At 33.3% G+C, this 27,333-nt stretch overlaps 3 protein-coding genes across 5 annotated transcripts in view; all 3 read left to right on the top strand.

Annotated features, from left to right (window-relative positions):
* Positions 1-20,264, top strand: part of LOC120771427 (sialin) — a 30,990-nt gene extending 10,726 nt beyond the window's left edge. For 2 of the 3 annotated variants that reach the window (XM_040099417.1, XM_040099416.1), the window contains exons 3-8: positions 17,453-18,013; positions 18,086-18,172; positions 18,585-18,868; positions 18,941-19,073; positions 19,163-19,404; positions 19,477-20,264. In XM_040099417.1, the coding sequence (XP_039955351.1) occupies positions 17,453-18,013; positions 18,086-18,172; positions 18,585-18,868; positions 18,941-19,073; positions 19,163-19,404; positions 19,477-19,683 (1,514 nt within the window). In that variant the 3' untranslated portion in view covers positions 19,684-20,264. Of the gene's footprint in view, positions 1-1,412; positions 1,468-17,452; positions 18,014-18,085; positions 18,173-18,584; positions 18,869-18,940; positions 19,074-19,162; positions 19,405-19,476 lie in introns of those variants that run through there. The other variant, XM_040099418.1, reaches the window with a different exon arrangement.
* A 1,385-nt stretch (positions 20,265-21,649) lies between these two features.
* LOC120772678 (ribonuclease H2 subunit B) lies at positions 21,650-22,922 on the top strand. Its single transcript, XM_040101415.1, has one exon. The coding sequence runs from the start codon at positions 21,758-21,760 to the stop codon at positions 22,832-22,834; it is 1,077 nt and encodes a 358-aa protein (XP_039957349.1). The 5' UTR covers positions 21,650-21,757; the 3' UTR covers positions 22,835-22,922.
* Positions 22,923-23,050: 128 nt separating this feature from the next.
* Positions 23,051-26,517, top strand: LOC120772582 (pickpocket protein 28). The gene is given in 10 exon segments (XM_040101284.1): positions 23,051-23,234; positions 23,411-23,791; positions 23,878-24,150; positions 24,214-24,477; positions 24,540-24,777; positions 25,398-25,537; positions 25,609-25,652; positions 25,655-25,738; positions 25,804-26,044; positions 26,106-26,517. Coding segments are annotated over 9 exon segments (1,791 nt in total). The 5' UTR covers positions 23,051-23,234; positions 23,411-23,534; the 3' UTR covers positions 26,356-26,517.
* Positions 26,518-27,333: the final 816 nt, after the last annotated feature.

Raw genomic sequence — 27,333 nt, 5'->3', positions numbered from 1 at the left:
AATGGACTGCACATGTCCGATCGTATTGAGTCGAGCCTCTTTTGTGTACTACGAGCTCAATTATTCAATCGATATGAATTCTATGGCGCTCAGCGGCCTTAATGTGGCTTATTTAAAGTCCATATCAACTCGTACTGTATGTATGTATGTATCTACATATATATGTATATATATATATATGTATGTGTATGTAGAGACTTCTGAAAAATGCTTCACAGGGTCATAGTGTTTAAATTGGCTGACTTCGGAAATTGTTTGTCATTTATGAAACGTTCTTAATTGAGGAGTATAATAACTTGCATGTTTTCTTAGATGCAAGGAGACGGGTTCAATGCACGTCGTAAACATTCAGTCTCTGCCTGCGAGAATGCATGAATTTGCATTCACAGCTTGTGCGTTTCTCCATATGTTTGTGTGTGTGTGTGTTTTAGAAAGAGAATATAACACACACACGTACTATTTATAAACCATGTCAATTGAGTTGACGTCTGAAGGAGTCTACAGACTTCACTATTGAATATAATTTAATAAAAATGCAATGAAATCATAACTATCAACTTAAAAATAGGCCAACGAAATGAATTTAAGTGGACATAGTCATAAATAGTTTATGAGCAAAGAATGAAGCTTACAGAAAAGCTAATCGCATACATGTGTGTATTAACGGTCATATAATATAATTAATTTTGACAGCTCTGAAGCGAAAATACCCTTCAGAGTTGCAAAAAATTTTTATCTTGATTTTGATCGGTTAGTTTGCATGACAGTTTTTGCATTAGTGAACTGAAAAATACATATGTTCGGAGATTGCACCGTTGCCTTCTACAATAATTCATGCCAAATTTGGTATATCTATATCTTGTGAAATAAACAAGTTTTCCATACAAAAGCTTGACTTTGATGTGTCAGTTTATATGGCAGACATATGCTATATTGCTTCGATATTGATGATTTGGACAAATGAGCGACTTCTTGAGAATAGAAGAGTATGTGCACAATTTCAGATCAATATCTCAAACCCAAAGGGTCTGTTTCCAGTCCTTTATACATATATACTTCAAAAAGTATCGAACTTTTCTTTCAAGGTGTTACGTACTTGGTGGTAACTTTAATATATCCTGTGCAGCGTACAAAAAAGTATCTATTGATGGCGTTCTATGAGCATTCTTTCGTCTATTTAAACGGGTATTAAACTACCCATTACCCATCATCTCTCTCGCGCCATCTGCTGTTTGTAAATGTATGTAAACATAAAACAGCTGATTGAAAATTGCAAAATTATTTTCATTTCAGTCAAATTATAATAGGAATATACATATGTATGTAGGTAGTAAATAATAATTTTCGGCAGTGAAATTGTTTCGCTTTACTTTATTTCTTTCAAACAGAATATAAGAAAATATTAACAGTATTCTATTTGTAACAAATTTTCAAAAATTTACGAGATATATTGCGATCAAAACAAAGGTAAATATTAAATGCCGGTTGGTTGGGAGAGGGGTATTCGTTGGATATTATTATTATCATAAATATTACTATAGAAGTGTTCATGGCCAAAAAGATGATCTCGGAATGTTTGAATGCCTGTTGTAGCTTTATTAAGTTAAGATAGAAGCTTTAGTGTCTAAAAGTAGTTATTAACTAGTTATCGGTATAACCATAAATGTGTTTAAGGGGTTTCAATTTAAATATATGATTTAATATGATAATACATTTACTAATGTTTTATTCGAAAATATCTTCATTCAAACCATTAAATGGGTTTAAAAGCCGTATATTTAAATTTTTTTTTATAAATAAAAATGCTGTTCCGTTGATGCAATTTAATAGTGGGTGATTAATTTAAATAAAATTTAAATACCCTTGATCTCGTAGACGATATCCAGAAAGGCCTCCGGAAAAAGATGTTTGGCGGTGAGGAAAATGTTTCTGTTGAAAATTATCCGAAAATTATTTAACTTGTTTGCTTTTGTACTTTCTCTATCTACAAATACGAGTATGTGGATGTAATAATTGAATAACAACCACTTCTGATAGCCATAATATTTACACAAAACAATAAAATTAATTAATTTAGAGGCAAAATTGATTGGGTGTCAGCATGAATTGACATTTGTTAAATTAATAATTGTAATTGTTTATTATATTTGTGCATTTGCTTAATTAAATTGTTATTTGATTAACTACGTAAAGAAGGCTTCATAAAAAAATACTAAAAATATAACAAATTTAAAGTTTACTGTTTACATTTCTACCTTTGCGATATATTGGTGTTTCGCTATAAATTTTATTGTGAATAATTTAACACGTGTATCTACGTGTTAATGGTAATTTGAGAGCGCTTGAAGCATTTTGTAAACAAGATCGTAATTAGTTAGCAGACAAGTGCACTTTATCGTTGTATATACATATCTACATATAAATTGTGACAAAAAAGTACCCGGAAATCGTAATTGAATTCCTCGATAAATGATTGGGTATGCAGCGCATTGTTTCTTGACTCGTCCCGATAAAGCTGATTTTTTTCATAAAGAGTACCGTAAACAGGTCTCTTTGGACATGCTTAATCCTGCGAATTCCGATTCCACATTAATGGGGGGCATCATAACCGCCAATGAGACATGGGTTTATGAGTTTGAAATGCAAACAAGTCAACAATCATCGGAATGGAGGGAACAAAACGAGCCGAAACCAAACAAAAAAAAAAACACACCAAAGCCGCTCAAAAATAAAGGTGTTGCTCATTGTTTTCTTCGATATTCAGGGTTTGGTGCATGATTAATTTGTTCTAGAGGGACAGATGGGCAATAAGGAGTTCTATTTGCCCGTATTGAGACGTTTGCGCGAGAACATCCGTATAAAACGGCCGGAATTGCGGAGGAACAATTTATGGATTTCACACGATGATAGTGCACCATCGCATGGAGCCACGATTGTGACCAAATTTAAAGCCCAAATGAATACCATTGATCAACTACTGTATTCACCAGATTTGGTTCCGTATGATCTTTCTTGTTCCCCAAACTGAAATTGACGCTTCGTTTTCGGTCGATCGATAAGATAAAATAAGCGCTTATGTAAATTGTTTAAAGGACTGAAAAAATCGTGGGCACAAGTGTGTTACATCTGGTGTGGATTACTTTGAGGACGACAAAACAAATATTGATGAATAATTAAATTTGACTTTCAATTTCCGTTTGCTTTTTTGTCACAATTTATGTGTATGCACATAAGTATATACATATATGTATATGTAGTTAGATATAAAATGTATATCTGTATAATACTACAATAAAGTAGTAGTTACAATAAAATTATGCATATACATATGTACATATAAGTATATAGATACATTTACGATACAAACACATACTTATGTATATGCAACTATTTGCAAACCAAACAAGAACAATAACAGCAATAAAATTAGAAATATACCATAATCGTAGCAACATTTAAAAAGGAAATAAATAAATATTTTGCTTTTCGCGTATTAATAAGAAAATAATTCAATAAACATGTAGATATGCACAGCAACTCGTATGCGCTCGTGCACGAGCTACGCCAACACATTGACACATATGACAAATTAAGCGGAAATTATTGCGTTGTAATGATTTTTTGCCGCTGTCAAGATACTAACGTCGTTTTAGTGCTAATGAAGTGCTCGTTCATGTGAACAATTGCAGTCGTATATCTAAATAGCTAAATAGCTCTATAGCATTTCATAGTATCGTAATACTTCAAGGTATTTATCGCATATTTGCAATAGACTATTTGAAGTTCTAATAAGCCTCTAGTGCTTAGAGAAGCAATTAAGGAGGATGACACCTGTCATTTAATGTGGCGAATCATTCTATAATGATATTCATAAAATGTCAGTAATAAAAGAAACCGATAATGCCCAGACATAAGATAAGGAACAAGGTCGTAAAAATGTGCTAGTCATTGTAAGCAAATATTTGTTTATTTATAAAGCTTAAAAAAAGAACAAGAGGTAGTTTAGCGATTATTATCAAAGCAGCAAATCAATCTTTTCAAAAGCAATGTTCGGTTTGCCAAAATTTAGATGGTGAAGCGAATTGATAGCTGGCTTTGTCCAATGTGAGGCAGCAAGCGATTGAACAAATCTAGTAAGAGACCTCACCTATAGTTTACATAGTTAACTAACTAACTTTACTAAATAAAACTAACTTTTCTAAATAACTTAAACTCAAAAGAAAATAAAATAGCAGAGAAGTGACGATTTAAAAGTAAAACTAAACAAATCAGAGTCAGAGTAAAAAGAGTGCCAAAAGCTTTAAAACACTAAGTAACGCTTTCCGGAAAGTCTAGAGTAGGCACGTATTCAAAAAATAAATTTATTTTTTTAGAAGCATTGGTCCAGAGCTACCACCTATGGAAGAAAGTAAATGTTTGCCAAATGTAAGATTTAAGGGGTTAGATGGGTTTCTTCGGGTAAAAACAGTATTCTTAGCCATATTTCATTAGAATTTTTTATTCTTACAAATATACACTATTAACCAAGATTTTGCGACGACATTTCCGAAGACCCCTCGGAAAAATGATGCAGCCGCGTTGGTAGGATAACTCCTTACACGATCTGCGAAAGTGAAAAAATACTTTAAAAAGTTAACTTAGAACTTGGACGAAGGAAAAAATACTGAAAATAGTTTTTTGGCAGGTATTTTTACATATACTATATCAAAATTATTGTGAAAATTTCGAAACATTTTTGTTTTCAAATAAATCTTTAAGAAGTGTATCTCAAAGACCTGTGTAAAATTTTATGAAAATCGGTTGAGTAGTGCGAAAAAAATCTTCCGACTTCAAAAACACAGTTTCGAGAAAAATGCGTCTAAAAACGGCGCACTTAGCCTAGCTAGCCGCGAGAGCATATGTTCTCAAAGCTGGATCTCCGAAACTATTACCCGGATCAACTTGAAAATTTAGGACAATGTTCTAGAGGTGTTATAGGTTTTAATAAGATAATAAAAAAAAAAAAAAACAATTTTTTTTAACCAGTAAACCAAAAAACCCCTCAAGGTGGAGATCTATATCACCTTAAAAGCAGCGATTTTTAGAAATTAAAAAGTTGCTGTATCAATTGTTTTAAGATTACACAATACAATTTTTGAAGAAAAAATTTGAATATTTTTTGCCTAATACGTGTGTTCCGGCGGCGCTTCAGAAAAAGAAGTGGATACAATGATCTAGGGTCGAAAAATCAAAAATTGTTATGAAAAGGCATTATAAAAAAATTAAAATTTTACCCACTGTTTCGTTTGTTTTTGGCCTGTCAAAATTCAATTTTCGATCGGAACAAAAAAATGGCAGCTTTTTCTATGAAGAACTACATACTTATATACAGAACAAGAAGAAAAGACTTGATAAAATATTTTTTTTAAAAGCGGCATTTTAGAAAGCTGTGACACAAAATCTTTATGACGGAGTTATAACTTAGGAATATATGAAAAAGAGTCATATAAGATGTTCCTCTTAAAAGACTTACCCGAAAGTTTTTAGATACTTTCAAATATATGTAGCTTAGAATAAAATCATTTTTAAAGTCATTCTTCATACATATTTGTAATAGGACCTTGAGTTTTTTCAAAGGTGAAAATAGTAATGCTTAAGTTACCATCTGAAGTTATGCAGCTGATCTTGAATTTAAAGACGTGATGTGTATCTCATAATGCTTACCAAAATACAGCGTTATTATTTTTTATTTTTTTTAAGAATTTATAAAGTTGTTTAAATTAGTCTATTTATAGCACTTTTGAACTGATAAATTATTAAAAAGAAATAAAGCTATAAGTTTGGAAAACCCAATTCACTTGAAAATGCTTTTTGATATACATATGTATGTATGTATGTGAGTACTTATCTCTACTAAATTTATATCAAACTCTATAAATTCTATGTACACATGTATGCATGTATGTATGTACATATGCATGTACATGTATTTTTATTTTTAGTAACGCTGTTCATTTATTAGTAAAAAAAGACGAAAAAATAGGCGCCGTCAACATTGTATTTTTATATTTTGGAATGTCGCAGCAGTGATTTATATAAGAAATTCAAGCAGCTATTGACGCAAGTCACTTCAAATACGTGTCTGTATATGTTTAAAAAGTCGACGAATCACACTTATATAGACGGTTCTTAGCGGAATTTTCCCAAAATAAATGCTTTAATAAATATTTATGATCCGCTATGTACATATTTTAATCATAAACTTTTATGCATTAGATATGTATGTATGTATGTGTATCCACATAGTGAAATGATTTGCATTAACGCGAATATGACTAAATACATGCAATTGCAAATATGCGTTAGTGTATGTGTGTGTGCCAGCATTTATCAGTCGGCTGACCGCGAGCAAGTCGAGCCCCCTTTTTCAGCAGAGGCTCGAACGCCTGGCAGCGCTAGCTGGCGTGTGTGCTGAAATATCAATGTGCAAATGTGTTTGTCTGCCTGTCTGCGATTTTATTATACTGAATATTTTCATGCTTTGATAAGCAGCATTAGCGATTACTTAACTGTTGTTTGCAAAGCGGAAATGCGAGGATTTGAAATTTCCACTTTGGCTTTTTATGGCATCGATTGGAATTTAGAGTTTAATTTTATCTACTGTATATAGTTGTTGTATCCAGTTTTTTGTGCTTTGACTAGCTTAGTGCGGTTTTAAGCAGTTTCATGGAATGTGGGAGCATTATATGTATGTATGTTTTATCTTTTGGTTTCGTTGTACGTTTGTTTTATATGTGCATATATGTATGTACATATCTATGTATGTAGTTCGTTTGTCTGTATATACGTTCCTCTCGTTTTGAAATAACGAACTGAAATTTCGCACACGCTCGTTTTTCTCCAAGTATTACATTGATCAATTAGCCAATCATTATAGAATTAGCCATATTAAATTATTAATTAGTATGTGTGTATATCCGCATCAGAATCCTAGTTAAATAACTTAAACCTTTCAGAGAGGTATACATACATACATACATGTGTATGTATGTATATCGATATATTTAGTATTCGTGGCGCTAGCACCAATGTTGTTCGACGTTTATAATAAACAAAAACATTTTACGCTTTGAGGAAGCCATAGCAAAGTTCACGACAAATGTGGAGAAACCTCAAGATTTTAATAAATTTATAAAATTTTATAAATTAATAAATTCTTCAAATTTCGATGTATCTCTCCTTAAATTCGTTTAATTTAAAGTGTAAGGTCGCACAGTACAAACTCAAAAGTGGCATTCAAACTGTTAATAGCAGAAGTACAACTTTGCTGCGAAGCAAACACGATCCAGTATAATCGGTACACGCCTACTTTTCAATGCGAGCATATGGCATTTTAATTTCACGTGCCATTAATATCTCTCAATTGGCAAAATTCTTATTTTAGTATTTTGAATATTTTGCACAAAACCGGAATTTTTTCATATATATATACATATGTTTATGTACAATATATAAGCATAGATATATGTATTTATAGTTTTTTATTAATATATCAGGAATTTAAAATTATCGTGCAATTATTTATTATTTTATTTTATAAATAGACTCGACTAACTAATTAACATGCGACGAAAAATTAGCTCAAAATTCTAGCAGAGCAGGTTAGTTCACAGATACATAAGTATGTATAGTATACGTATGCATATTTCAGCCATACATAGTATGTACTTATATATGTATATGTATAACTGTCGTCACATATCCGCAAAAATCTAGTTGAATTCTAAATTTTTCTATAAAGGAATGCCAAATTTAGATTGTTAATGCTTTAAAATGGCAAGAGAAGAGTTAGCGAAGAAGTTTTTAAGGCAAGGTCATATGAATATCTAGTTCTTCTTTTTTTATGTCTGTAGGATTTTTTTCATTTAAATTTTTTTTTTTTTTTTAATTTTTTGAGTAAACAAGCTTATATGTTATATACATACATATGTATTAGTGACAGCTAAAAAATAAGTGATTTTATTGATTGCATAAACATTTGAAGTGTTCACATGGGGTTTTTCGTGTAAAAAACAGTATTTTTCCAACAATTTTTTTCTCAGATAAAAAAATTAAATGTTTTATTAGAATTTTTTATTGTTACAAACATACACAATTTACAAAGAAATTCTGAAATTTGAAATTGCGACGCCATTTCCGGTGAACCATCGGAAAAAATATGCACCCGCGATGGCAGGATAACTCTTTACAGTTTGTAGTTAAAACGTGTTTTAGTTAAAATCTTAACTTAGAACTTGCTCGAAGGAAATAAAAACTGAAAATTGGATTTTTGGCAGACTTTTTTTTACAAAAAAATTAAAATTTCAGTGAAATATTCGCAACATTTTTTCGAAAAAAATCGTTCTTCCAAGCCTTTAAAAATCGTATCTCAAAGACCTGTGTAAAGTTTCATGAAGATCGATTAAGTAGTTCTCGAGAAAACTTGCCAACCAGCCAGCCTCGAGTGCCCAAGTTCTCAAGGCTGCATCTCTTACTCTTGAAAATTTCTGATAATTTTCAAGAGGTATTGTAGAATTTAATAAGACAATAAAAAAATCGATTTTTTGAAACTTGTAAACTGATGTAACCCCTTAAGAGTGCATAGTATAAAATCATTGAAAAATAAAATATTTTTTTTTGTTTATAATTACACACTAGGTTGCGCCCGCATTTAAAATATGACTCGTTAGTTGGTCGTATGTTGAATAAATAACCGTAAATTTCATACAAACTATAATAGTGCTGACGCTCATTATTGCCTGTGAATATTCATGTTGTCGGCAAGTACTATAAATGTATATACATACTTATGTACATCCATATGTATATACATACGTCCATATTTATGTTATTCACACTTGTTTGTATATACTTAGATATAACATTAAATTAACATATTTATGGTCGATGACCTATTGATAGCGATTTTCTAAGGCAGACATTCAAATGAGCTTACTTGTTTTCAAGGTTATTTTTAGCAACTGGCACAACTTGCAGACCCACTTGTACGCTTAAATGTCGTCCAATTTGGTTCTTCTGATTAAGTAGGTTAGTGGCAGTTGCTTTTATATTCCAAAAATAAATATGAAAGATAAACATAGAGTAAAAATAAATTATACATACAGAACTATTTATGGTTTCCCCTAAATTGCCGCTTAAAAATAAGTAAATCTAAATTTGTGGTGGTCAGGAAATCATCTTACTTCAATATCGATCAATGTCATATCATAAAAAAAATTTAATTAATTAATTAAAACATTGGATAGTAGAAACGAAAGAAAAATAACATTTCAATATCACAAAAATATACATACATACATACATATCGTTTTCACGTAATTGTAACACATAAACTGAAACTGCCATTATCACGTGATATCCATTGACATTGAATACTAGTACCGACAAGCGCGTATATGTATGTATTATAAAAGGGCTAGTAAAAATAAATCCATTATTTTTTGCAGAAAAATATCGCTGATATTTAGCACAGTTAGAGTGATCCGATTTAGCTCAAAAATTCACCCTTAGGTTCGTAAACTGGTTACCTGACTTTCCTGACCCTCCTCCCTATTAACAAAAACTGGAACATTTCGATTTTCACAGGCTTCTTTTGACGCGAATTTTTCAGCAGCAAAATCATTCTTTGTAGACAGGAACAAGTAGTAATTACTTGATGCCACGTTCGAACTGTGGGGTAGTTGCTATGCAACCGGAGCTTCTGTCTAGTCAAGATGGTTGTGTATGGTCTGGCATTGTCCTGTTGGAACATACTTTTTCTTCTATTGACCAAAACTGGTCTCTTTTGGGCTGTTGTTTTCTTCAGACGGTCTAATTGTTGGCAATACTGGTCCAAATTGACACAGTGAGAGTGAGTCCGATTTCGCTCAAATATTCACCCTTCGTTCGTAAACTGGTTACCTGGCTTTTGAAGGTTACTTCATAATGTCCCTCTCATGGGGAAACTCATCCCTATTGACAAAAGACAGTCGATTTCACAAGCTTGTTTTGAGGTGAATTTTTCATCAGCAAAATCATTAAAAATAGACAAGAACTGTGTGTTAGTTGCCAAGCTACCAGAGTTTCTGTCGAGTCGAGATCGATGTATGGCCTGGCGTTGCCCAGATGGAACACAATTTCTCTCCTATCGACCAAAACGTGCCTCTTTTGGGCGATTGTTTTCTTCATACGGCCCAATTGTTGACAGTACTGTACCCAATTCGGTTTGGCTATAAGAGAGCAGCTTCTAAAAAGTTATTTTCTTCCAAACCCACCAAACATGCAGCAAACTCTTCCTGGCAGTCAGTCCGGGCTTAGGCACAGTCTGCGCTGACTCGACGCGAATCAAGCACAACCGTTTTTGCTTGGCGTCATCCTAAGCGGTCCACTTTTCATCACCAGTATCCATTCGCTTCAGAAATGTATCGAATTTATAGCGATTCGCCTATGAAAATTTGGTCCGGTTTGGAGTTTTTTTGTGTCAACTCATCGTGCTTCTTTTTTGTATCCAGTCCTATTTAAACGGCACTAATTAATTAATTATAACATTAGATATGTAGTAACTTGAACACAGATAACATTTTCATACCACGAAAATGGTTGTTTTGCACGTGAGTGAAATAATCAAATTAAAACCGCAAATATCACGTGATATCCATTGACATTGAGACAATAGAACAGACACTGGCGAATATGTACTATGTATGATGTTATATAATAAACTTAAAGGTACCGCTATTTAGCCGACGTTAACTGCGTATGATTGATATGTGTTTACTTACGGTAAACCTGCGGTGGAGTATGTACATATGTATGTGGATACTTGTTTAAAGTGCCTTTCAGATTTTTTTGCTGTTATTCACCGGTACATATACACGCACATATGAAACTCAATTTACAAGCGTTATATTAGATATTATATGCAAACACTTGTACTAATGCATAGCTGTGGACAGGCAGACAGTTATTGGCTTAAATCCAAATATTGGCATTAATGATAAACATATGTATGTACATGTGGACACTTACATATGTACGTACATAGGCATATACAGACATGGTGGCACGCCTACCAAGAACTTTTTGCAACAATGTATATGTACATATGTTTGTATGTACATATATAAAAGTATTCACTTTGCGGTTTTTGAGAAATATTTGCGACACACACATATACATACATACATATGCACATATATCAAGGAAGATCGAGCCAACGGCGTATTTCGCATTTGAAAAATATATTTGTACATACATACATATGCATTTACTTAAAAATTATTGGCGCATTTTCTATTTTTTATGGCTTGAGTACGTACGTACTCATATTTGAACGTGAAAAAAGCTCAATGAGTTCATTGAAATTGAAATCTTGCGAATGACAAAATCTTTGTGACAATAACCGAAATTTATACAGGCCGCGGATTAAGCTCTGTACACACATACATATGTACAAATGGACAACAAATTAACGTCACACTTTAGTATTTTGTGGCCTTCAGGCTCATAAAATGATTCATCTAACAAAAAGATTTGCTTCTATAAATTGAAAACAGGCATTAGATCATTTACATACTTGCTGCAGAGCCTGCAGTACCTAAGCTGGCTTAACTGACAGTGGCAAATTTCCTAACTGAAATTGTTACAAAAGTAATGAAAATCAATTACATTAGTAGTTTACTGAAATTTTAAGCACCTTATAAAATTAATTATAATTTTATTAATTAATTAATTTTAGTTTTATTAATTAATTTTAATTTTATTAATTAATTTTAATTTTTTTAGTTAATTTTAATTTTGTTAATTAATTTTAATTTTATTAAGTAATTTTAGTTTTATTAATTAATTTTAATTTTATTAATTAATTTATTTTATTAATTGTTATCTTATTTAACTTTATTTTGCAATACAAAAAAAATTAAAAACCTTAGTTTTTTTTGTCTAAACTTCAAACAAAACTAGCAAAAAACTTGAACTTCGGCTGCACAGAATCCATAATACCCTTCACAGGTGCATTTATAATAGCAATATAGGATATATAAAGATATTAAACTTGATTTTGATCTATCAGTTTATATAGTTATATGCTATAGTAGTCCGATCTGAACAGTTTGTATGAGTTTAATCGATCAGTTCATATGGTAGCTATAGTATATATATAGTATAGAGCTATAGTAGTCCAATATCAGCATTTTCTACAAATAAACAATTGCTTGAGAAGAAGAGGATGTATGCAAAATTTAAGATTGATATCTCAAAAACTGAGGGACTGGTTCGCATATAAGTATGTATACAGACAGATGGACGAAAGTGACACGGACATGGCTAAATCAACTCAGCTCGCCACATTAATTGCTTTATACATATATGTATGTACATATGTACATATATGCATTATAGGGTTGTTGTTCTTGTTATAGTTGCAGAATTCTGCCGAGTTGACAATTCTTGACCGGAAAAAATTACCGGCTCCGTTCCTAGATCCGTCTTTCGTTGAAACGGTGTATTATAGCGTCTTCCACGTTGATTTGTGGAAAAGAAATATGCCCAATCCCTGTAAAACAGCTCACCCTGATATTTGAAATATACTCGACTGATGTGTTTGTTTCTAAGCTAATGTCTAACTAAGTATGACGCTTATTAGGAGTCTTCAATTAACAAAACAGGTTGTTAAATAAATAAACAAAGCTTTAATTGTGAGAACTTTTCATGCAAAGCTTATTTACATTATTGACTTCCGAAGTAAAATAATGAGGTTAAGTTAGACAGTAAAAAAACTGCACTCAAAGATGCAAAAACTGTGACTCCGAAAAGCAAATATGCAGTAATGCTGACGCAAATGCATGTGCTCGTAAATTTTTTAATGCAGGCAGTTATTTTTATGAAACTCTTTTTTAGTATGATTCATGCGATTTTTAGCGTAGACACCAAAAGAAAGCAAATCCATTATAAAATAAAAAAATCACAATGTATGAGACAAAAAATTTTTTACATTCTCCGCAGAGAGTTGTTATACTATTCCATATATACAGTTATAAGTTAGTAAAATATCAATAAACACTTTACATATTAGTCGACAGTGAAAATTTCTGCAAAACTCAAATATAGCCCTAAAATATTACTGGCCGTCTTTTATAGGCTTACATACATATGTATGTTTATCTTCACGGCATAGATTGGTGTTGTGATTTTTCCCAAAAAATAATATGTGAGGGGGTTATATATAGTAAGTCCGAAAATAAGTTAATTTTCCAGAATTTTTTTCTGGGATATTATATATACATATGTATACTTTATATATCCAAATACTTGTACACATATTATGGTATCTTTTAACTGTATTTTAAGACTTAGTACTAGCTTCTCTCAAAAAATACGTTTGACTCTGAAATTGAAAAAACCAAACAGATTTCGTTAAAATAATGTTAAATCTAGTAAAGTAAACCGAATGAATAAGCAAAATAAAACTTTTTGACAAAATGGCGGTTTCTAAAAAAAAATCGATTTTGACCAAAATTTCGGCTTTGAATTGTTTAAAAAAAATATTTATCGATGAGAAAAAATTTTCGTTATATTACTAAAAAAATATATGAATGTATTTAAATTAAAGCTTACTCTATCTTATTTAAGAAGCATATTTGTTACACAATTCATATTTCACATTGATTATACCATTTATTTGTATTTATACCAGTCATTTGTTCGTTTCGCCATACTCCAAGGCTTAGCGACACGCAAACAGCCGTTATTTGTTTCTTATGCTTACTTGGAAACTTGTTCAAAATAACAACAATCTGAGTTCAATGAATCGTTTCATGAAGAACTCAACATTTGCCATGAAATATAAACGCTTTCGCAAGGTTTCTGGTACACCTTGAACCGTGCGAAATTCTTTTCTAATTTGAAAGATGCTATTTGAGAACTTTAAAAAATTCAACAGTTTCAATGTTTTCTGAAAATAAACAGTAAAATTAAGTGAGTGCAATAAAACGTATGTATGTATGTTTCAAAATTTAACATTTGGAAGCCACTTTCGTCATCGCACACACGCGACGTTCCGCGCAAAACGAAAAAGACAAATATTTGTTAAAATTCGCAGATGACGCATTTTCTAAAGCAAAACTGTAAGTGGCAACCACATAGACATATTTATGCACATAGTAAGTACGGCATATTCTATGTGTTCTACCGCAAATTTTATGTGCGTAGCTACTTTTACACACGAGCGTGGACGCACGAGTTGTATTCTAATGGCCGTGAGAAATTTCTATTCCGCAAAAAAGTATGTATGTGCGAAATAACAGTGTCTCATATTATTTCAGTTGTACATATTTTTATATGTATGTATGTATTTCAAATAAACAATGCGCGTGCAATTTGGACAGACGGCGAGTTTAGCGGAAGCTTCGTACATCCCGATTTGTACAACTTTAGTGGGTATTGTATGTACATATGTATGTATGTGTGGGCTCGCATGTATTAAACACAGAAAAAATTGTGCGATCAAACTTTACATCTGCTGCTAGTCTGTAGTTTGCGCTCATTTGAAGTCTGGTTGAGTATTTTTCTAAGAAATATTATAATGATTACACTAACATTGAACGATTTTAATCCAATTTACTAGCGAAGTAAGATTTATAGTTAAGCATTTATTAGTTCTAAGAAGCTATTAACTTATTTTTATTATATACAAATATACTTACATACATACACACAATTCTATGCCCACCGAAGCGGCGCGTTCCACTTTTAGTAGCACTTTGGAAATAAGAGTTTTGAATGAGAGTTTGAAGCTAAAAAGCTATTTGAGAAGCTTTTAGTTATGATGAAATTGAGCCGGTCAAAAACTGAAAAATTAAGCATAAATTAACAAAATAAAAAAAACGTTTACTTTGGTTGCAACGAAGCTATAATACCCTTCGCATGTGCATTTTTTATTATAGCATAAAATGCTATAATCTCGATTTTGTTAGAACAGTTTGTATGGAGGCTATATGCCATAGTGGTTCGATCTGAAGAGTTTCTTCGTAGATTGCACGTTGGCTTAGTAAATAATTCAGGCCAAATTTCATGTATCTTGTCAAATAAAAAGTTTTCCATACATACATACAAGTACTTGATTTTCAGCGATAAGTTTGTATGACAGCTTTATTCCATAGTAGTCCGAGAACGGTTTCAATAAATGATCAGTCTCTTAAGGGGTCATATACAATTAGAAGGCCGAAAGAATGCGAATTTTCCAGAATTTTTTTTTTAGAAAACTTTTAAGTTAATTGATCCAAAATTTCTACACAATTTAACTGTGTTTTAAGACTTAGTATTAGTAAAAATATTTATTTGGAAAGAAACTACAGCTGATCTCCGGTAGCTGTTCTCAAAATAGACGTTTTGCGTTGATCACTATATCTCTGAACTGGATCTTCTGATATTAAAAAAAAAAAATTAAAAGTAACATTAAATCTAGTAAAGCACAACGAAGGAATAAGCAAAATAATTTTTTTTGGAAAATAGCGGCTTCTCAAAAAAAAAATCAATTTTTTATCAAAATTTCTTAAATGATTTATAAAAAAATAGTTTTCGGTTAGAAAAAATCTTCGATTAATTATTAAAAAAATATATTAAAGAAGCTCGTGTTAAAATTTGAAGCTAATCGACTTAGCCGTTATCAAATAATGTTGGTCGCCGACTTTGAAAACCCCAAGCGCCTTAAATTTAGCCTCCCAGCACTCTGAAACGCCTTTTCAAATTTGCGTGAAAATTCTAACAGTGCACAACTCCTTAAAGATGTATGCAAAATTTCATAACGATATCTCAAAAATTGAGCGACTAGTTCGTGTATATACAGACAGACAGACGGCCATGGCTAATTTTTGAAAAATATTTTTTCTTAAAAAACTGTAAACAGTTTGGTGTATATTCGATCTTAAAAGTAAGTAACTGTGCTTTTGAAAATTATTTTCAAAAAACTCAAATTTACTGCGAAATGCGCCTTAAGCTATTTATGCAAATATCGTGCTTGTCAGGTCGGCAGTCGTTCGTTTGTCACATGTGCCGACTTCTACGAATTAGTTAAGATCACGTTTGTCCCCCAAAAGCGCACAACCGTGCAAAAAACAACACTCTTGTGATCTTTTGTTTATAATTTAAATAATTAATTTGTTTTCTGTGTCTGTTCGACGGGGATTTTTAACCGCAGATTAATCGGCATATACCGAAACAGGTTTTTAAAACGCTACCACTTAATAAGCATGCGTACTTATATAAAAATACATACATACATCTGCACATATGTATATACGAACCAAATTTTAAAACACTCATATCAAATATTGAAGTGCAAATACCAAATATTGGTTATGTGATATAAATAAAGGTACGCACGTCATCGGTCTTAATATATAACCGCGATAGTTCAAAGTCTTGACGTTTGAATTGTGAAATCGTAGAGCTATACATAGATTCATTACGGTTATAATTCACTTGAGCCTGCTAATTTGTTCTAATCAATAAAAAACTGAAATCCGCGCAAAAGCCATCAATAAATCAGTCTGAGGTATTCTTCGCACGAGCGCCGTTTAGTTGACTCTACAATTTACATATGTACATACTTATGTACATTTTTGACCACGAGCGTTTTGGCATGTTAATTGTATAAAGAACAAAAAAAATATCAAATTAACATCACGTGATGATTATGCGCACATTTTGTATTTAATGCCGGTCTGTGTTTGTTCAGCTTATACGTGTTTCGAATTGTGACGCTATTTTACTATGATTACCATATAAGGTGTTACTTTTTGCGACTCCAAATCAATGCGAATTTTTGCACAATTAATTATGGCACTTTTGAAAATTTTCCTCAAACTTATAGAGTTTCAACAGTCCATAAAGTATTAAACACTTAAGCAAATATGGTCTCACCGGCAAATTTATAATGGTTTGATAATGAATGTGGGGGTCCATATATATTAAATGGGTGGATACATACATACATATATACACAAACTCGAGAAATATAGATTAAATAAAGAAGGTTGTATTTTATGGATATAGTATGATCATGATTCACACATTTTTGTTCTGTTGGAAATTTTTGTCATGTTTGAACAATATATAAAAGTTGAAAGAAAGTAATAAATAGCAATAATACCAACCACAGTTTGGTTGCCTATTTTTAAAATGTTGTAAATTAAAGCAGCATATGGAAATACCATATTTGAGTTCATTATTGAAATTGAACATTTAATTTTAAGAAACACTAAATAATCTGCTATAATTTCAAATACTTCACCATCTTATTTCATAGATAGATTCTTAAAAACATTTTATATACATACATATGCATATGCATACATATATACACATAAGTTGCACATTCTATTATTATACGAACTAATATTAATCCAAAAACTTTCCACTCTTTGTAATTGAATAGATATGCTATCATGTCGTCAAGTACTCAATATACTCACCATGCTTGGCTTCATGTTGAACTATGCACTGCGCGTGAATCTGACAATAGCCATTGTGGCAATGGTGCATCCAGATGTGCATTCGCCACCGCGTACGGTCGGCAAAATGAGTGCCGCACAGCTAGCTGATAATGCCACAGCAGCAATGACTACCACAACCACGACCACGACAACAACAACTCAGCTGCCACCAACTGACGATGGAAATGATTACTTTCCATGGGACTCTTATCAAACGAACTTTGTACTAGGTTCCTTTTTCTGGGGTTATATATTAACTGAACTGCCCGGCGGTCGACTTGCTGAACTAATCGGTGGACGGCGTGTCTTCGGTCATTCTATGCTCTGGGCTAGTTTGCTTACACTGATTACACCATTGGCGGCACACATTAATTATATAATGTTAATTATTGTACGTGTTGTATTGGGCTTTATGTTGGGCGCATCATGGCCAGCTATACATCCAGTGGCGGCTGTATGGATTCCACCAATGGAACGTTCTAAATTCATGTCGCATATGATGGGTAAGTGTAATCTTACAGTTAGTCAATCATGACAATGTTTTTAAAGCAAATGTCTTCTATTTAAATTGACAGCTTCCTCCTTGGGTGCAGCTATAACGATGCCGGTGTGTGGATACTTCATTTCCATTTGGGGTTGGCCCAGCGTTTTCTATTTGACAGGTAGGTGAAAATGCTTTACGACGTTTTATATTTACACTTTTATATTTACACTATTAAAGTTAAATAAGCAAATTTTTCGATATTCAAAAAACAATTACAAAGCGGAAAAAATTAGAGAATATTTGCACAAACGGCCATGTTGTTGAAAATGCCAATGGCAGTGCTGCCAAGTTTTCGTTTTATGCGGAAGCGGATGACTTTGCATTAGTTGCCACTGACAATACCTAAAAGTTTTTATAAGTGTTAATAATGCTAACATATTTACGTGTTCGCATATGTACATCAGTATTTATCCGAAATTGTTAACAAACGTAAAAAATATTAATATATTAGTATATATTGCTCATAGACTTGTTGATATAAAAAAATAACAAAAGAAATGTATAATAATAAATTATTTGTATACTTCCAGGTGGCATTGGCCTTTTGTGGTCCATCTGCTGGTTTACCTTTGTTTTTGAGACACCCGCCACACATCCGCGCATCAGCTCTGAGGAACGGCGCGAAATTGAAGACGCCATCGGCAGCTCGACTTCCAAGAAACGTCCCAGCTATGTGCCATGGCGCGATCTGTTCACCTCCGCACCTGTGTGGGCAATTGTAATTACGCACGGTTTATCTGTATTTGGCTTTTTCACTGTCGTTAATCAGCTGCCGACATTTATGGATCAAATATTACATTTTAATATTAAACAAGTAAGGAAAAGTTTATCAAATGCAAAAAAAATGTTTTTCAACATAATTTATTTTGTACTGTTTTACTTTTAGAATGGACTTTTCTCGTCATTGCCATATTTGGGCAAATATATAATGGCTTTCAGTTCGTCCTGCTTTGCTGATTATCTGCGGCAGCGTGGTACCCTGTCTACAACGGCCACAAGGAAGGTGTTCACTGGTTTTGGTGAGTAAATGTTTTTAAGCAATATTATTAAGTGTTGCCTACGAAAAATGACGTTGACATCTAACATTCTTCATATTTCTTCATTACAGCACTGATATCGCCCGGCACCTTGATGATTGCGCAAATATTTTTGGGACGCGATGCAGCGTGGTCAGTGACGATCTTTACCCTGGCCTTATTCACACATGGCGCCGTAACAGCAGGCTATCTCGGCAACGGCTTGGATATTGCGCCCAATTTCAGTGGCACCATTTTCGGTTTGGCCAATACGCTCTCTTCATTCGGTGGCTTCCTGTCGACGTGGATGGTGGGTGCGCTGACCTATGATGATGTAAGTCGCATAAATATATTAGTGATTTATTTTATAATAATTGAGAATTAATTTATCAAATTTCAATTACAGAAATCGTATCATCAATGGCAAATAGTTTTCGGCATACTGGCTGTCACTTACATTTCCAGCGCTATTGTTTACATTATTCTGGGCTCCGGCGAACTGCAGCCTTGGAACAATCCACCGGAGAAACAACGCAGATCTGTTGTTAGTGCCGAGGAGGGTGAACCATTAAAGAATGAGAAGGCGAACGGCTTGGAAGATACTTTGAAATAAACAGCTTACGTCGGAGATTAGTAAAAACTAATGTAAAAGCATTACTTTCAAAAGCAGAAAGTAAACTGTTACACAAAAGTTTAAAGTATTAGAGAAATATTTTCAGACCACACCAACACACCAACCGCCTTGTCAACAACATATTATAAGCATTTTTGCTACAAGGTTATGTTATGCTAGTTGGAAATATATTTGTAATGGAAAAAGCAATTAAGGCCAATCTCAGTCACTCATTTAGTTATGTGCACCCCCACCTAAACGCGTAATGCCATAAATAGTGATTGAATTTAGTGTTAGAGATTCATCAAAATTCTACTTTAAGCCATATACATATATGTACATGTTATAAATAGATAAAAATAAGTTTGGCATATAAGTAGGTTAGGAATATTGGATGGTTTGGATAAATACTCACATTTCATTGTGAGTAAATACACAACGTTCGTGCCATTCCAAGATTGGTAGAGCGAAGAAATAACAAAACATGCAACTTAATACTGAAAAGACTTGAAATATTTGCCTTTATGTAAAGTTATATAATAAATACTAAATAGTTAAATTAATACTGGTTTCGTACAAAATCATGTGTATGATAATGATATTTTCTTAAATCATAAAAAGTAACGGTAAGTTTTAACGGGTTTAATAACGTTTCAACTACTGGCATACACATGACAGCGGATGAGTTGCTAAGCAAGAAAATAAAAAACAAATTAAAAATAAATTTATGCATTAAAATTGAATAGTGTGTGTGTTATGAAATAATGAGGCATAATAAAGTTTTCAATCTGAAACTTAAGCACAAACGCGCCACATACATGTACATATGTACGATTGCCTGCGCATGTAAAATAAAGACATTAATTAGTTTCGCATTATTATTATGCAAATATTTAGATTGAAAACAAAAACAAAAACAAAAAAATATTCGTATGTATGCAATTAGTGTATAAAATTATTTACAATCGCATAAAAACATATTTATATTTAAGAAACTGTATTTAAAGACATTTGTACATACACACATATATACAAGCATTAAAGTAATGTAAGCCTTTTATGTGTTTAAAATTAAAAATTCAGTAAAGTACAGTGTCCATACAAATATAATGTACGCAAATAATTATGTTTGTCTATTGATAATTATTAATATAAGGTTTTAATGCAATGTATTAAAGTGTATTTTATCTGAAATTTAATACAAATAAAATTGATAATATTGCAAAAAGTCTTATTTTTTTTATCATTTCCTCCAGTCCACAATAACCATTTATTCTTAATATTGTTTTAGGAAAATCATCGAAGCTATCATAAAACTTATAAAATGTTGCAAATAATAATTAAGATAAAATAAAACATTCGAATGCATCGATATTCTAAGGGTATACCTAGTGTGAAGTTTAAAAAAATATTTTTTTTTACTATAACGTACCTAAAAAATGTTTTTGTGTTACAGTCTTCAGTAAGCAGCATACTCTTTCCAAATTTGCTTGTGTGATTACTAGGAGAAGAGATTACAATCCTCGTGCATGCTATGTACATATATAGTTATTGGATCAAAAATCGCATTTTGGCAGGCCGAAAACGATAAACATTTTGTGCGCATAATAAATATCTTGTTTTAGTCTTAACACGTTGCCTTCATAACCAATTTTTATGGAATCGCATTGTATACGTATTAACGTCTACATATTTATAACGATGATTTTTGATATCATGTAGTTCGGTATGATTGAAAATCAAATTTGTTTCAATAAATTTACCCTTTTCCATTATCGGATTTAGTCAAGTCACAATCAGCATTTCCCATACCCTAGTAAACTAGTTGAAAAATGATTCTGAACTGGGCCTAAATTAACCCCACATTTACAAAAGTCAATATTTTTTTACTATGCGCTGTGAATACCCATACTGCGGTTAGACCTTTAATTTAACAGAGTTGCATTTTTGACATTTCGCACAAATGTTTGTATTTTGTTAGCGCGCGATATTTTGCAAGCATTTTGTTTTGATTGTAGCAAAATTTATAAACTTATTTTAACTTCATTGATAAAATATTGCAGACGTATTTAAAATGAGTAAAAAGTCTACACGCTCTTCTAAACCTACTGAGGAAACAGTTGTTCCTGCAGCGAAAGCACCAGCGCTTTACAAAGTGATGTTCATATCAAAAGAACTATTGGAAGATCCTGAAAATGAGTTGACGTTGGAGTACTTTTATCATCCTGGAAAAGGCAAGCCTACACTCTTTATTACAAAATCCAACACAGAGCTAATGGAAGTCAAAGAATTTGCTGAACCCAGACGTTGCTGGTTAATCAACAATAATGTGTGCTCAAACGGACGCATCTACATGACAACACCGATCGATATAACGCTGCTGGCATTGCATCATATACGTTTACATTGTACACAAAAAGCGCTGGCTTTGGATGATATTGGTGAGGCCGACGACAAGAGCACGTTGCGTTTGTTGCGTGAATTTGTACGCGGTGAGGAGCACTTGAGATGTATCGCCGATATAAAGAAAGCCAATGGCATGGTATTTTATAAATATAACGCGGAGAAAACACTGGCTTGGTTAGCAATCAAAACACGTCGTGTAACTGCAAAGCTGCGAAGCATTGGTGTGCATTGTGGTGAGAGTGCAATGTCAAAAAATTATGTACGTGGTGAACTAGAGGGCGAGAACGGGGAAGAATCTGATATGGATTATTTACGCATGGCATGCGACATAGTGGGTGACTATTTGGATGTAGACTTACACGAGGAGCTTAAAAAATATTTGGAAATACCTGAAGAAAAGCCGTTGACAACTGCATCGAAGAAAGAGGAAAAAGAGAAAGCTGGCAAGAAGCGAAAATCTCTTCAACAACTTAATTCTAATGAAAACAAGAAAATAAAATTGGAAGATAAAGACAAAAATGCAACAGATAAACTTAAAAGCAGTGGTTTGGTTGACGGTTCACCAACTAATGACCATAGCAGGTCAAATAGTAGTTCAAGTGAAGAAGTAAGCCCGCTTAGTGTGGTGCAAGCACCAATTACGCCATCACCGGTTAAAGAAAGAAATTTAACAGCTAAGGAAAAAGCGTTAGCAAAGAGTGCTAAAGGTACAAAGAGCATTGCATCGTTCTTTAGTAAGAAATAAAGCAATGACTGGTTCATTGGTTTTTTTGACTTGTCATATTTTTTATAGTTGTTATTTTATTGTCAATTATTAAGTAAACAAAACAAAATGCTCGTTATTTTGCATATATTTTTAATTCTTTGTTTTATGCATATTAAGAATAAAATAATCGAAGATAAAAATCTTTTTTAAGTAAAATGGTTTACATGGGTTTGTTTTTTATAAATGTGCCAAAGTGTAGTAATAAAATATATTATTTGTGTGTCATTCAGCTTGCTTTGCTTTTTGCAATTTTTGTTGAATAATAATTTACTGAAAATTTCAGATGACAAATCTATAATCCATAATATATGTGTTCACCTATATAATATAACGATTCAGAACCGGCAGGTATTTAAACCTCACCGAGTGTATTATTTTTGTAAGAAAAGCTGTTTGTATAATATTCATATTACACACCTTTGCCATCTACCGGCACTCGTTTATATTCTCACATATGTATGTATGTGCATATGTACATGTAAATGCGGGTAGAAGGAAAAGGCTCCCTCGGGCATCATTCCTTTAGGGATAATTTAAAAATTAACATATCATCAGTTCTAGCGGCTATAAAAGCCGTGGGGCTAAAAGCGGCGCATTTAGTAGTTAACGGTTTTTGGAGTACGCAAGTTTTACGCGAATTATTTAATGAATAATATATAAAAAGAATAACCTGAACATTATGGAAGTCAGCAATAGAGGCTCAGAAGCCACATTACCAGAAGTGGATATAAAACTGCCAACGCCCACCAAGAATGCCGATTCTTTGAGTACCATATCTGGGCTTAGTGAAGTGCCGAGCGATATAATTATTAAATCTCGCATTAAATATGGCTCAAGGTGGTCTGCCTGCAAGGGCTTGATTATGGAATACTCCAAGAATACAACCATTCATGGATTACGTTACTTGGTGGAATTGCATAGGCCATTTTATGAAAAGTGAGATAACGCGAATGTAGAGAGCTTTTAAATGAGTGATAATTATAGAAAAGTGTTTAAATTTTTTTTATAAAATAAATTTGCAGATTATACTGGTTCGTTGTGCTTGTAATTTCGGTATATTTTGCGATTTCGCTCATTTGGGCCACTTACCTCAAATGGCAGGACACACCCGTAATATTGGGTTTCGATGAAACGCTTGTACCCGTGCATAAGATACCGTTTCCTACAATTACGATATGCCCGGAAATAAAAATGGAACGTAATGTCTTCGATTTCACCAACGTTTCGAGTCGCATATTGGAGGAGATACAAAAATTTGGTTCATTCCAAAATTATGAAGATCTAAGCGAAACGGAGTAAGTTCTTAGTCCGTTATATGTAGATGTATTTATATATATGGATAAACTTTTTCCTCGTAGTTTGGAGCGCTTTATGTCCACCTTGCACATTTGTGAATCCGAAGTTGTGCAACGTTTCGCAAAATATTTACCGAAGAACCTTAAACCTAACATTACGCAAACACTGGTCGATATTTCCATTTCGAAGAACGAAACTGGTCCGTTTTGTAAGTGGAATGGTCGATTTTATTTTTGTGACAAAATTTTTAATTTTGTGGCAACCGACGAGGGTATTTGCTATCAGTTTAATGGTCTACAGGCTAAGGATATATATCGCGATGTCAGGTAATTTGTGGATTGAGAAAACAAAATTTTCATTTAATTTTTTTTTCCGTCAAATGTTGCAGCTTTGTAAATTATTATGACGAGGACGTTGTCGATTTCAATAATTTCTTCGAGCCGCTACCACGTTTCAACGAGTTAACCGGCAATTGGTCGTTGGACGATGGCTATGTGGGTCAAGGCTACAATTCTTATCCTCAACGTACAGCATTTTCATCGGCACGCAATGGATTTTTTGCTTTTCTACAAGGTTTCCAGCATAATTTCGAATATGCTTGTCGAAGCTTTAAGCAAGGGTATAAGGTGAGTTGAGCCGCGAGGTATTGAAGGTAAAAGCAAAATGGTTGAGATTAAGCGAGAAGGCACTAAGATTTTCATCAAATTTATCTAACGGCATTTCCACGAATCCGAACCGCTATCAACTGGAATCCACAAGACAGTCGACGGAAGAAACGGAGTGCTCTTACCTTGAGAAGGAACTTGGACGTCGAAATATCTAAGGTCCAAAAAAGAGACTAGCCCAATCAAGAGACTAGCCCAGGAACGAAATAAATGATAGAGTCTTATTATCTCATTATCATTTTGATAAGATTCTCTGACTAATTTACCAAGTTTCAGTTAGTTCGGCAGCATATTGCGAAATATGTATATCTTTCCGTTTAAGAATTGTTCATGTTGTGTCATCCGTCACCCCGCAATGCCAGCCCCAAAATATGAAGCTTGTTGCATTTCTCAGGTTAGATTGGCTCAATTCAAGTAATGACATCATATGTTTAGGCAGGTTTTTGGAATTCAAATCGTTTCTTGATTGCTACTAACCTCTTAGTAACCATCGACCTCAACCATACACACGCTCATATGAAGCGCTTACTTCATTATTAACAAGAATTAAATTAATTATTCGTTTTTTGCTCGCCCCACAGGTTTTTCTCACGTCCCCCGAGAGCGTGCCGGTGACAACGAGTAATTACATTTTGCTGCCGCACGGCGACGAAGTGATGGTTAGCGTACTGCCACATTATGTTATATCGACGGATAATCTGCATGACTTCAGCCCAGAGAAGTGAAATCATTTATATACAACACCTCGTGCACAACATAAATTTACAACCGTTTTCACTGCTTGTATTTCAGACGCCAGTGCTACTTCAATGACGAGCGTTATTTGCGTTATTTCCGCTCTATTCACAATCCAACTGTCAGGTGGAGTGCTTAACCAATTTTACCATAAATAAATGTGGTTGCGCAAAATTTTGGATGCCAAGTAAGCCCCCCACAACTTTCCTATATACATACTTATACATAACCTTCAATTGCACCTGCCTACAGAGCCACAAGATGTGCCCGTCTGCAGTGTGGAGGACATAAACTGCTATGACACAGCTCAGTCTGAATTGAGCATCCTTATACAGAATCAAACTATGCAGGCCACCATGGATCTGAATATGAAAATCATTTGTGACTGTATGCCAGCCTGCACCTCACTGGATTACAATGTGGAGATTTCAAGTGCACGCTATGAGCTGAACAAAACATTGCAGGCTTTCCGCGAGGTCTACGAGCATGAGGAGTAAGTGTGACTATTATAATACGAAAACTGATTCTCAGTCACTAGTTTCTTCCTTTGACAGTTTCATGGGCTCGCGCTTGTCGGTCTACTTCAAGGAGCATCAATTCACGGCCATCAAGCGCACTGTGCTCTTCAGCATCGCCACCTTGATAGCCAACTGGGGTGGTATTCTCGGCTTATTTATGGGCATATCCAGTTTGAGTCTGATCGAATTGATATACTTCTTCTCAGTGCGTTTGTATGATAATTTGCGCAAACGTCGTCAAACTAAGAAGCGTTTGATGAAATTGGAAGCAGAGCATGAGAGTTAAATTAAGAAGGCATACAAGACATATGCGTGGAGTATCTAATGAAAATACAATGAATTATACATACATACATACCCCGTTTCAAGTAGCTGTTTTTTACTAATTTATGTGTATGTGCTTTACGGTTTTTAAATTAATAAAGCAAAATCTAGTTGTTCATTTTTCCTTCCACAAGTCTATCACTAGTAATACCGGGGAGACGAGAAAGTTGGCATGTATTTAGAATAAAGTCTGGCAAAGCTTTTACCCTTTGATGGGGAAGAGTGATAACCTATTTGATTTATAAACCAAAATTTTCATTTCTTTCTTTTCCATAGTAGTCGAAAAATTTTGATCTGTATGGACCGTCCCAAGCAATAGGAATGTCCAACAAGACAACAGTCATGATTTTATATGCACGCCTGACCTCGATAAGTAATCGAGAAGTACCTAGTTTCATATTTTATTTCCAACCTCACTGTAAATTAAATAAATCGAAATCAAGAATATCGTTTTATACCCTTTTTTGCTATAAAATATGCAGCTGTGAAAGCTTCCGACTAGCTTAGAGCACTTTTTTCTAGACCATCTTTTCTGATCGACACACCTTAACCGACTCCAACCGAGACTAAGACTTAGATTTGATGTGCTAGAATACATTTGTATCGATTTTAGAGGACAAAAAGAGGAATAATTTAAGTTTTTTTAATTCCCATGGGAGAATTTGCACTTTTCCTTCTGTCCAAGACGTCTTAACATTATCTAAATTGAACCAAATTCAATTTTCCCATTGTTAGTATTTTTGGTAGAGAAGTTGAACTGCGAAATCGTTAATATGTTTTTTATGGACAACCTTATTTTATAAACATTAAGGACTACCCTATAGACATCACTGGACAACCTTATCTTATAATCATTAAGGATCTATACTCAACACTCCTTTAAGCTTCCAACCGCTTGGCATTTAAATTCTCATTACCTGTTACATAGCATCGCAGTGCG

Source organism: Bactrocera tryoni, chromosome 3 (genome assembly GCF_016617805.1).
Source record: "Bactrocera tryoni isolate S06 chromosome 3, CSIRO_BtryS06_freeze2, whole genome shotgun sequence".
Lineage (NCBI taxonomy): Eukaryota > Metazoa > Arthropoda > Insecta > Diptera > Tephritidae > Bactrocera > Bactrocera tryoni.
The sequence above is the reverse complement of the archived record's forward strand: the minus strand, read 5'-3'. Positions and strand labels throughout refer to the sequence as shown.

Excerpts from the sequence above, each read along its gene's own strand:
- LOC120772678 (XM_040101415.1), top strand. The coding sequence starts at position 21,758 with ATGAGTAAAAAGTCTACACGCTCTTCTAAACCTACTGAGGAAACAGTT.